Source organism: Hippoglossus stenolepis, chromosome 12, assembly GCF_022539355.2.
Source record: "Hippoglossus stenolepis isolate QCI-W04-F060 chromosome 12, HSTE1.2, whole genome shotgun sequence".
NCBI classification, from domain to species: domain Eukaryota; kingdom Metazoa; phylum Chordata; class Actinopteri; order Pleuronectiformes; family Pleuronectidae; genus Hippoglossus; species Hippoglossus stenolepis.
Genome location: NC_061494.1, coordinates 18,857,346 through 18,869,879, shown reverse-complemented (window position 1 = coordinate 18,869,879; position 12,534 = coordinate 18,857,346). Strand labels below are relative to the sequence as shown.

Below are 12,534 nucleotides of genomic sequence, written 5' to 3'. Positions count from 1 at the left end.
TTCACAGATGTTTTAGTTTGGAACCTTTTGTCAGTTCACGATCAGAGTTCAGACTTTCTGTTGACTATCGTTTGACCTTTCAACAAGCGTTGGTCTTCATGAACCAGGTCCAGTCTGTTGAATGTGCCACAGGTGGACTCCAGTCAGGTTCTCCACCCATTTCAAAGGGAATCAAACCAAACTGGATGTGCAGCACAGGGTCTGAATACTTCTGTCAAGGAGACGTTTCACGTTTTGATTTTCTTAAAATTTGCGGTAGGATCTAAAACACGTTTTCACTTTGTTATAATGATTTGAGTGGAGCTCGATCTGCAAAAACTTAATTTTGTTCATTTAAAATGAAAGCCACGGTATAATGTTGTATTAAATGGAAATACTCGAGGAATATACAAATACTTTATTAATTAAACTAAGTTTATCTTTTAATTTCAGGGTTTGGGTCAATTGTTATATTTATCCACTGATGTACATGCAGTTATTACTAAACACTTTAACAAGTCATAGGATATTGTGTTGGGGTTTCGTGTGTGTGTGAGAGAGAGAGAGAGAGAGACAGAGACAGAGAAAGAAGTGTGTGTGTGTGTGTGTGTGAGAGAGAGAGTGTGAATGAGTTCACCGCTGCATTACAGGAAGGGGGGGGAGTGACTGAATGAGTGAAAGGATGAATGAGTGAAATAATAGGAGAGCTGCTGGTGGGAAATATCTAAACAGGCAATTCACCCCCACCCCCCGAAAACACACTCAATACACACAGTATTCATACACCGTCACCCCCAAACCCCAGCTGGATAACACCACCTCACACACACACACACACACACACACACACACACGCTGCCTAATCCCAGTGTGCCAGTGAAAGAGTTGATTGTCTGCGGCTGTGTCAGAGGGGACACACTAATTGGAACGTCCCACTAATGACACAACACTCGCACAACTTTCTCACACCACTGTTTGCTCGGCGTTACATCATGTCAACAAACCGCCGACGATCGAATGTTCAGACAAACTCGTGCGGAGTAAAAAAACAAGTCAACATGACTTCTGCTATTTATCGGAGTCTCCTTCATTTCAGGAACACAAATAAAATGCCTGGAAAAGGTCAGAGATGCTAAAGTGATGTGTTAAGATATGATATTTAAATCCAAACCCAAAGAGAAAATTTACTACCATGATTTATCATTTATGAAAATACTGAAAATACTTCTGTCGATCGTTGCTTTACGTTTAGGGTTAGTTCGTTGTTTCTCACCTATTTTCCTATGCACAGGATGAAATTGTGATGTATACTTTAGATGAGTGTGTGACTCGTTGTGCTGTGACTACATGAATTTGTCTTTTCTCTGCAGGAGCTCTTTAAAGACATCCCTGCACTGACATCAAATCAGTAAGTGGTTCTGGATTTACTGAAGAACACACGGTCTGTACTTTGTCATGATTAATTGGGAGTGTCAGACGTTGAGATTCCAGTTTTCCTGATGTCGTGTTCGTCTCTCCAGCTCCTCTTCCCGGTTTCCTCCTCCTCATCATCACCACTGTTCGGCTGCTCTGTTTGGATCCAGATGTTTTCATATTATATTATTTATTGTTTGACGGATCAAACTGTTATTTATTGTTCTGACTGAGGCTGATGTGCAGGGAGGCGTGAACATCCTGTTTCTATGAGCTTTTGTGTTCACTTCATATCAATCAATCAGTTTAATTGTTTACATGGTTGAAAAATAATTTGTCAGTTTATTTACATTTGGCAAATGACTGTTACTGTGTGTTTATTTTCTCAGGACAAATCTAACATTTACTTTTTCATGCAGGTTTTTCTAAAAAAAGTTTCCCTGATCTCAGTTCTATTTTCATTTGAGCTGAGCTGAAAGTTCAGGAGGTCACAAATCGTATTTTTAGCCACGAAGCAAACAGTCGACACCACGGCTGCAGATTGACATAGTGCTTTATTGAAGCTGTCTGTAAGAAGGAAAATAATGTGCATCCCTATCATATACATTTTATGTGTAAAAATACTAAGGATGTACAGTGTAAAAAAAACAGCTTCATGTTGATGGTAATTTGTTGTGTTCACATCCCGGCGGCCTCAGCGGCCAGCAGCACTGCGTCCTCACAGCATGAGGGACAGAGAAAGGCTGTTTGATCTGCTTTTCTGTGAACCCTTCCCGATCTGCAGAGCTTCCCCGACGCTGACTCGAGAGTCGACGTGGTCTGTGCTCCGGAGCGGACTCCAGCGCCTCGGGGGAAACTCCGCCCGGCTCTGTGAACAGCTGGAGGCTGTCCACAAACGTCCCGCACGACTGTAAAGCTACAGTAGATGGACATGGACATGAGAGGAAAACTGTTACACCTTTATTTCTAATATTTGTACGTTTGCTGTTTTTTTTTTGTTTGCTGTTTACAAATAAATGCATCCCATGCTTGTTCATGTTAATAACCATGATAGTAGACTAGTACCAGAGAGAAGAGGGGGGGGGGAATTCTGTCGCAGACTTGAGGTCAAACACTCTCAGAAATCCTTCCAAACACTCGAGCCGTTTACTTATCTGCACTAAATGCCAGGCGGAGAAGTTTGTGATTTTGGCTGACGCCGTCGGTTCATTAACAACGGACGAGATCAACACGGAACAGCGAAGGTCTTTTAGAGGATTTTTACACATTATTCAAATGCTCTTGGAGTCAGATCTGTTGTGTGATAGATGCACGGTACAAACAGCAGCAGCAGCTTGAAGAGTGAACGCAGCAGTAGAAGCTGCGAGGAGGCTGAGAGTGAATTTCTTCTTCCAGTGCAGCCACCTCTGTCGGGTGAGAACAGTTAAATGTGCCCACGACTGGTTCGTAGTCTTAAAGTGAAAACCCACAGGGATGAGGAGGGTCACTGAACTCCACCTTCTCTCACAGGAGCTGGAGGAAAAACATTTCTTCTGTCGTGGTCTCGGACCTTTGAATCGGCCTCTGAACGTGAATCTGTTGAGGGATGAATGAGGAGAGTTTGAGGGAAAACTATTCAACGGAGGAAGGAGCCGGAGGCGTCAGTGGATTTTTTTTGTGTAGAAACACTGAGAAGTCGCACTGAGCCTCGTTCCGGACCCACTCTGCAGGGACAGCACTGACTCGTCTCTGGCATGTGAGACACAATCACCAGGGTGTTGCCAACTCGAGACATCAGAGCAGCATCAAAGCCGCCGGTCGTGTGTGGAGCGGAGATGTGCTTTTAAAAAAAAAAAAATCCTCATTTTTCTTAAAAACATAAAAAAAGCTAATATTAAAAAAGCAAAAAAATCTCCTTTTAAAGCAGAGCTGAATCAGATCCCTCTGAATCATATAAAAAAAGTGATGGATGTGAAAGTGCTGTGGCCAAAGATACAAAGCGGTATTTTATGAACTCTGGCGTCTAATGATTTTGGCGTTGAGCGTGCACATGCAGCTAGAACTCCTCAGTCGCTCGCAGACCTGGGTCAGAGCAGAGCTGAAATCCTTCCAAATACTTGGGAGCGCTTGCCTGAGCCTGTGGAAGGTGCCAGCTGGGTGGGATTTGTACTTATTTTGAACTTTTCCGGCTGTTTCCGCTGTGCCAGACACAGAAAAGTATTTTTCATAAGAGTTCTGTGTGCCACTTTGACTCAGGACTGGTGCTGCGGAGAGAAGAGGACTACAGCATGCAGGCCTCCGTCGTCCTCTCGTACTTTCTGTCGTAAAGCGCCTTTGCCTTTCGCTAATTGCAATTTAATTGATGTGCAAGAGTAAATCATGTGGACATTAGAGCAGCAGGAAAACGGGTAATGTGTCGTGTATATAAGATCTGTAAAGAAAAGAAAAAAACAAAACAACGGAGGCATTTATTTTAGAACAGAGTCTCTGAAGAATTAAACCGCAGAGAGAAACACGACTACGCCCCCTCACTGCTAAACTCACATCAAATAAATTAAACAGAAAAGAGAAATTCAAGTTATCCAACGATCATAAAAACATTCACATAAATAAGAGTGGAATGCAGTTTTCTAATGAGAGCACGTCCCCCTGCGTTTTTAATTCACGTCGTCCTCTTTGTCGTTGACGTCTTCCAACGTGACGCTATTTTGGATTTTTGAAAAATATATCTCCGATTTTCTTTTTTTTTTACTCTTAAGTGCTGGATGTCAAAGTTTGGAGCTCGTGGCTCAAACCGGCCCGGAGTTTAAAAATCGTTGTTGGTCAAACTGGAAGACAAATGACGACAAAACAATCGCAAAAAACAAACAGGACCGGAGAAATGTCGGGACGCGTTAAAAGATGGAGGAGAGTCTCGTGTGAATATCCGACAAACGCTGACCTTCAAACCCCCTCGTGCCTCCTCTTCCACTTCCTCCTCTCGCTCACCTCCACGCACTTAGTCGTGAAACTCTTTCCCTCACTTCCTGCTTTACATTCTGTGCTGCACTCGTTTTTTCTTTTCTTTTCCACTCGACTTCCTCTTTCGTCTTTCTCTCTGAACTTCGCCGACTCGAACCTGTGACCAGATTAAAGATGGCGGACATTCGTGTCAGTGTCGGGTGACGCGAGCCTTCACGCTCGACGCCTGTGGGAGGATTTGGATAAAGTTGAAGAAGGAATTCGTTTCCTCTCCTTTTTTCTTTTTTTTTGTTTATCTGCTCACAGTGAAACTCTCGTCGTCTTCCACGCGTCCCGTCACATTTTGGTCAGAAAACAACACACAGACATTAAGATAAACGATGGAGCAGGAAGGCGATCTGCTTTCCCTCCTACATTCTTCAGCCATTTTTGTTTCTTGAGGTGCCTTTTTTCTTTTTTTTTTTCTCTCTCTCAGCCCTAAGAAATAATTATCTCTAGAATAACGTCATAACAATAGAAAAAGTTAAATATAAAACCGATGAGTAGAACAATAAATAGAACATATATATATTATAGCCTTTGCTGTGATTGGTGTAAACCCAAAACCTTTGATGCGAACCACCTCGTCGAGCACATCTTTTTAAATCCTTCGTGAGGAAGTCACAGGAAACAGGAGATTGACAGTTACCTCGCTCGTGGACACCTCATAAAATATCACATTGTAAATATCTCATATTGTATCATTCATGGAGCCGTTTACCTGTACACACTCTCTCTCTCTCTCTCTGCTCATCACTGTGGACCTGCCGTCCTGGACTCTACTCTTCACACTGCGGTGAGTCTGTCCCTGCTGCGGTTTCCCTTTCCTGCACAGTGACACACACAGGCACAGCCGTGTGCTTCCCAAAGCCATGATAACAATATGTCACAGTAAAGCTTTCCGTCGTCCACGCTGAGCAACCTCTCAGGTTGTTTTTTCCCTTTTGTGACAGAGACTGAAACTCAGAGGGACTCGTAGCTGTTTGAGAAATAAATAAAAGAGAAAGAACTCTGGGGAAGGGGGGTCGGGGGGGGGGCAAGTCGTTAAAACCATCCTCTCCTTTTTCACCTCTGCAATCCCGGATATATTAACCACCTTGCACTGCATTGTGGGTAACGTAGTAAAGCTCACGGTTTGGGAGCTTCATCCTTCTGAGCTGCTGTGCTTTGAGGTGCGATCTTCAACACAGACCAATAATAATGACGACAATCATAATAGTACCTCGCACACACTCACACACACATCACATCACATCCCATCATCTCGATCTACAGACCTGTCGTGGTAACGTCTGTGCTGCAGCTGTACAAGCATGGACGTGAATACAGGTGGCTGATGTGTTGCTGGCGCCTGTGTAATGACCTGCAGCATCAAGCTAGTAGTGTAGCACCGGGTTTTAGAAGTATAGCAGTAGTACCTGTAGTAGTTGTAGTAGAAGTTGAAATAGCAGCAACAATAATAATGAATTGCACTGAGCAAAACCTGAGTCAAATCCTGCTCGGTGACACGAGGTGTGCAGGATTCTGCTCGTCGGCGACAACTGTTTCCTCAATGCCAGGCAGCCTCAGTCAATCCCAGATGTATTATCTACGTAAGGACGTGAAATCAGAGCCGAGCGTCTCGCTGAGTCTGAGAATCGGTTTGCAAAAAGCCTGAGATACAACCGGAAACGGCAGTTTTGGGTTCGAACGACTTAAAACGCTGTATCTCCCTCGTACGGATGGGAAGCCACAAAAAACGTCTCCTTTTTAAAAAAAAATCCATCAGCTGTCGTCTAACTTGATCAGAGGTGCTTGTTTTACGTTTGTCTGGACCCACATACGTCAAAGCACAGCAGGCCACCGGTGATGCTCCTGTCATTAAAGGGACATTACATAGTAAGTGATCACATCACAGCTCGGATCACCTGGGGATGCAGTGCAGGATTTAGAGGGAAATTTGGCCTGGAATTTCTTTCTAGAGATGGATTCACAAAATAAGAATAAATTAATGGGTAGAGAGGTGAAGAAGAGGAGGGGAAGGGCTAAATCCTTCAAGTCATTGTTTGTTTCGGGTCAGTCCAAAGCTGTGGGTCTTTGTTTTTGTCCCACACTGATGACCTCAGAGATCAGCTGTGACGGCGTCACCCGCGTGACGGACTGATCATTCCCGCCCGCTGGCCGAGTAGGAGAACTGTGGGAAGTGCGGCCGTCTCTCGTTGTCCAGACACTCCATCCCGTCCTCGTCAACTAAGGAAGAGAAAAAACACGGGAGTGAGTTCAGAGGACAAACCAGCGTGTTTGTATTGTGCTGCGGATTTAAGAACAGATCACAATTCAATTAACAAGTGGCTCTTTGAGGTGCAAATCTGCCGCTAACAAAGTGATGTGTGACCTACAAAAAAAAAAGTGGAACTTACACGATCGTGCAGGGAAACACGTCGGTGCCGCTCATGCATAATTCAGCGCTGAGCATTTTAAAAGCGCTATCTGTGTCTGAAAAGGCTGTGAAGAGCCACATGTGCCCTGAGGACTATTACAGAGACACTTGAACAAACACACAACAGCACTTTTGAGCGTTTGTTCCCCTCAGTTAATTCAAGTGGAAATGTCTCAACTGAAGAAAGAGAAGGAGCCATGATTAATTTAATAAAGCTGCAGGTATTAAAGTGAGTTTATCACTATCAGCTGCTCGAGAGATTAAATCTACGCAATGTGCAGCCAGATGATTTATTAAGATTATGCTCTATGCTGCAGAGATTGTTTTAACTCAACTCAAACATGTACCCTACATATATGTTTGTGCTTTTGTAACAGTCACGTTTAATATTTGACTCACAAACACTCGATAAACACAGAGTCCCAACCAGAGGACAAACTTATTTCTCCCTCAGTCTGTTTATTCCTATATTTATCCCGTCGCTGAGAATACTTGCGGCTCTGTAAATCATCAAAGTGAGATTTCGTCAAAGTGGTAACGTGGGCATATGTTTGTGTGAGCATGTGTGAGGAAGAGAGACGGGCAGAGACTCACATTTCTCTGGTGGAGTGACGGTGATGGTCTGGGCTGTGAACTCCTCGTCAAAGTATCTGGTGTCTGTCTCCGACGTCACCTGAGGCTTGAAGGGCGGGACGAGCTGGGACGGAGGAGTGGGGGCACGTGGGGGAAAGATTAGAGAACAGTGCTTACATCCACTGAACCGCTGCTTTAAACACAAACTCTGGACGTCTCAATACAAAATAAAAGCTCCTTCACATGATGAAAATAGAACCAAACTGAATGGCAAATATCGTAATAAAATAATAATGATTATAATAAAAGTGAATACATTTTTTAAGTATATGTGAAGAATGCAGAGAAGGCATAACATTTGAATTCAGTAAATTAATTCATTTTAATTCAGTTAATTAATTCATTTTAAATAATAATTGCAGCAGTTCAAAGTTAAAGTCTGCATCAGGAGAATCATGACCCATTCAAAGCTAAAGTGATACGATACGTTTTTGCTTTCTTTAAAAATTCTTTGAAAACAAGGTAGTTTATTCCACCAAACTAAATAAAGGATGAGCAATGATCCGTAGAGCGTAGTGTGAGATATTCCAAATCATACAACAACCATGCACACAATTTTAACTCTAAATGCAGGGAGTTAAATAACCGCACATCTTCACGTTATTATATATATAAAAGCCCCTTGAGAGAAATTGTGATTTGTGAACATGGGCAGTAAAAATAAAATAAAATAGATTGATTATTTTCTACCATTCTGTTTTGCCTTATGACAAATATTGCTCCGACCCTAACTTTACCTTTTTATCGTAGACGTCCTGCCAGTCAACACCAGTGAAGAAGCTGTGTCTCATTATTTCCTTAGCATCATCTGGTCCTCCACCCAACCTGGAGAAGAGGAGAGAAATGTAATAAAACAAACAAACAGGTCGGAGGAAGGAACATTTGATTTGAAACCGACAAGAACAGGATGTGATCGAACTGATAAAAGTCATGAGAAGTGAAAAATAGCTTATTGCTGGTATTAAATTGAGATTCTGGGGAAATTATCCAATCAGAAAAAAACAGGTCAAATATTAGGTGAATGAGAAACAAACACTGCCATCAGTTAGGAGAAGGTGGAGCTACTTCCTTAAAAAACCTGCAGAACATCAGTTCCAAATTTATTCTACTGCACAGGAGAGTCTCCCTGAAGCCAGAGTCCCACAGAACCATCTTCAGAGGATGTGGCCTCCTCGGAGTCAGTGTGGGAGAACAAGAAGAGACAGAAGACGCTGACACAGAAGAAACCCTCAAAGTTCTCCGAGATGTTTGGAACAAAGTCTACGGTACGAGAACCACACTACTGCACGACGTGTACCGAGGAGAAGAGCTGCTGTTCTACAGGTGAAGGATGGTCGAAGCAAATTTGTTTCTGTCCACTAAAGAAAATTGATAAATAAACATTATTCACTGCATTATTTTTTTAAATGTCTTCTCTTTACCTTTGGCACAGAACTGTGAATAGAGCTGTTCTAATGTTTGTTCATATCCCGAATGAAGGTTGTATTGACCTTGTTAATAAATATGGCAGAATGATGTGAGACAGTATTTTCATTTGTATTCACGTATTCAGGAGCATTTTTTTTTGTTTCAGTTGTTTGAAACTAAAATGAAAAAACAAAGAGGTGATTTTAATTGTGAAGGATAATTCTCTAGCTAATTCAGTTGTTTTTGTGTCTGTGTGGTTCATCAGTGTTTTATCTCACACAACGACACACACGCACAGACACAAGTGAAACCTGGACACACACCGTTTGTTGGGGTCTTTGATGAGCAGGCCGGACAGCAGCGACTTCGCGTCGGATGACAGAGTGCGAGGGAACTTGATGTCCTCCATGAGGATGAGCTCAAACAGCTTCTCGTGGTCCTGGTTGTAGAACGGCAGTCGGCCGCACATCATCTCGTACGTCACCACACCCAAACCCCACCAGTCCACCGCCCGACCGTAGTCGTTGTCCTCCAGGACCTGAGGAGAGGAGAGAAACGCAGATAGACAACTTTTACTTTTTTTTTTTTTTTAATGGGACAGTTTGTTTTATTGGACATCTGCTTTTATTCTGCTTTTATAGGACGATGAACGCTGCCCAAGGTGCTCGGTGAAGAGACAGATGAAGGAAAAAACAGCAAACAGAGTCAATATGCTGTTTAGCTCAGGGGATAAATTAAAAAAAAGTAAAAGTTGCGTGATATGAAGAGAGGCAGCTGCACAGATGACAGGGGGCTGAGGTGTGGACGGCCGAGCCCGTCTCTCAATAAACACACACGCATACAGAGGCAGACATCACGGGATGGCAGGTCTTCAGAGGCCCCTGTTACAGTAAGGGAGTCAGTGTGTTGGCGGGGTCCGCCAGATGCCCCCGGTCCCTGCCAGCTCTCCCTGGCAAACTGACGCTCTCCTGGCAGGGACAGTGAGGAACGTCCCTGAGTGAAAAAGGTAGAAACGGCCCGCAACACGGGTCAGTGGCGGCCAAGCTGGCGAGCACAGGTACCGTGTGTTCCCCCCCTCACGCCTGTCCTGTCTTATCCTGCCTTTTCCGTCCTCTAATCATGTCTTCTTTCTCCCGGTCCTTCCCTTTCATCGAGTCATGTGTCCGTTCCTTCACCTCTGGAAGAGTGAGAAAGACGAGGAAAAGGGAGGAAGATGAGAAGACCACTGAGGTTTTTTTTTAAGGTGCTGTTGAGGCCCTTGTCAACATAATACTCTTAGGATATGTGTGTATCCAAACTTTAGTGTCATATCTGTGTGTGTGTGTGTGTGTGTGTGTGTGTGTGTCTGATGGACAGGCAGTGTTGGACAGCAGCCAGACCAGCATATGTTGTACATCTTGCCAATAATAATAACATCTCACTCACTGTTAATAATGGACCAGGCAGGGTGGACGTGAGCACACGCCAACAGACACTAAACACACCAATTGCAAAAAAAAAACATGTTTTTCACACAAATATTATAAAACCACACGATAAAACTATACAGCAAATGTCCCAGAAATGATTTAACAATGTGCGGCACAGTGAGCTCATGTGTGTCATTAGCTGTGGTGAGATGAGCGGCAGATGCAGATAATACAGGCGTCATAAATACACAAATAGCTTCGACTAGAATAGAGACTTGTTTATGGAATCTCATTGACTGGGTGTGAAAATGCATAATGAAATTTAACCTGAACATTTGTCGTGACAGTCGTGTCAAAAAATGAGGCTGTGGTGGTTTGAATTTATATAATCTCATATTTGGATATTTAAAAAGAAATCTTTATGATACTACTTTGAAATACATTAAAAAAAATTAATAAAAACATTTCCTAGAATTACAAAACACCCAAATTTACAAAACATATCTTCTTCTGGTATTTCACACAACAAACAAAAACACAAAATTAACTATTGCATATTAATAAATTGAAACTAGATGGGTTTGTACATAAAGGCCCCGACAGTCCTCTCATCAAACCACATTTAAATTCACTAGATCCTGATTTTTCTTTGGAGCTGCACCAAATTGCACACACACATAAATATCAGTCCCCTAAACATGGCTGGTTTTTATCTTCAAGATCCATGAACTGCTCTGTGACAATTTAAAATGTTAAAGGAAGTTAAAAAAAAATTAATATGGATCTGTCCCCTGTTCTGGATTTTTACCAAACATTTACCATGTTCTCTTTCCTGACCCATATCGCATCCTCCCACCCAGTTTAATGGTAACAAGGTTATTAAACCCACTGAGGAACAGACAAACCAATGCCGATAAAAACATGGTGAAGGTAACTACAGACTATTTAACTGTGCTTTAACAAAAGATGAACATTTCCCACTCAGGAGCCTCAGAAATGACTGTTTCAGTCACTGATACATATTCAGAGTTCCACTGAGGCTGCAGATCGTGAATCCGGCATCTTTAGCCCTCGAGTCTGTGAGAGATCGACTGTAATTAACAGTCACCACAGGTAGGCAGAGAAATCATATTCGTCTAACATATTACTGATGGATTCTCCTAATAAGTGTCAGATGAGGTTCTGTCGTACAACAGACCAGGTGAGAGAAAACACCAAACAGCTGCCTGTGGGTTTCCACAGCAGCTCAATATCACAAATTTGATCATTAACCGACTGAGCTCGTGCACTTGACGCTTAACTGCTAATGATGCAGGCGGCTGCTTCAGCGTGTGCACGTCAACATGCGCACGGGAGTGAGAGAGAGATATACATGTTTGCTATTTTATTTGTGTGTGTCTGTTTGTGTGTGTGTGTGTGTGTGTGTTTGTGCGCGCGCATTGAGCTGGTCACCCTGTTGGCAGCTGCAGAGAAGAGCTGGGGGAATGAAGTGTGCCGCCAGCTCCAGATATACTATTGATTGGTACTGCTGGATGGATAACACTGGCTTAGACTGCTGGGAGACTGTCTTTCACACGTACACACCAACAGACACAAACACACGTACACACACACAGACACACACAGACACACACACACACAGCAGATGGAATATTTATCCATCCTCATCAAATTCATAAAGTTTTGAGAGTGAGGCAAACTAGGAGATGTTTGGTGTTGTTTCAGTCCCTGCAGCTTGAGGAGGGAGGGACACACACACACACACACACACACACACACACACACACACATAGACAGATTATGAAATTCTGAGCTGTTTTCTACATGTGTGGATGTGATGTGCGCTGTGTTGAGTCTTTTACAAGAAAGGTATAAGAATGTAGAAAAACCTAAACTAACCGTGAGTGTGTGTGTGTGTGTGTGTGTGTGTGTGTGTGTGTGTGTGTGTGTGTGTGTGTGTGTCCTGGGACCAAAGAAAGTGGTGGCAGCTCGGTTGCAGGCAGGGAGCAGATTAATCCACACAGAGCCAGAATGCTGCCCCACAGCCGTAGGCATGAGGCAAGGGAGTGTGTGAGTGTGTGTGTGTGTGTGTGTGTGTGTGTGTGTACAGAATGTGTGGTTATGTGTGTATATTTAAGAAAAAGACAGGACAAATAAATAGGACGAGAGGAGAAGAGAGGAGAGGAGGAGTCTGGGTAAAAGCAGCCATGAGGGAAAAGGTCTTGTCCTGTCCTGGTCCCTGTTGGTGCAGCCATGTGGCAGCTAGAAGCTGTTCACAGGACAAGGGCTTTGGCA

The 12,534-nt window shown here is 43.2% G+C and overlaps 2 protein-coding genes across 4 annotated transcripts in view; one reads left to right on the top strand and one right to left on the bottom strand.

Annotated features, from left to right (window-relative positions):
* The window catches only part of sdccag8 (SHH signaling and ciliogenesis regulator sdccag8), a 43,745-nt gene extending 41,322 nt beyond the window's left edge, over positions 1-2,423 (top strand). For both annotated transcript variants that reach the window (XM_035172559.2, XM_047342342.1), the window contains 2 exons: positions 1,350-1,387; positions 1,563-2,423. The gene's annotated coding sequence lies outside the window, so the exon portion shown is untranslated. The remainder of the gene's footprint in view (positions 1-1,349; positions 1,388-1,562) is intronic.
* A 1,401-nt stretch (positions 2,424-3,824) lies between these two features.
* The window catches only part of akt3a (v-akt murine thymoma viral oncogene homolog 3a), a 49,258-nt gene continuing 40,548 nt past the window's right edge, over positions 3,825-12,534 (bottom strand). For both annotated transcript variants that reach the window (XM_035172557.2, XM_035172558.2), the window contains exons 11-14: positions 9,154-9,368; positions 8,161-8,248; positions 7,385-7,487; positions 3,825-6,600 (exon numbers count right to left, since the gene is read on the bottom strand). In XM_035172557.2, the coding sequence (XP_035028448.1) occupies positions 6,515-6,600; positions 7,385-7,487; positions 8,161-8,248; positions 9,154-9,368 (492 nt within the window). In that variant the 3' untranslated portion in view covers positions 3,825-6,514. The remainder of the gene's footprint in view (positions 6,601-7,384; positions 7,488-8,160; positions 8,249-9,153; positions 9,369-12,534) is intronic.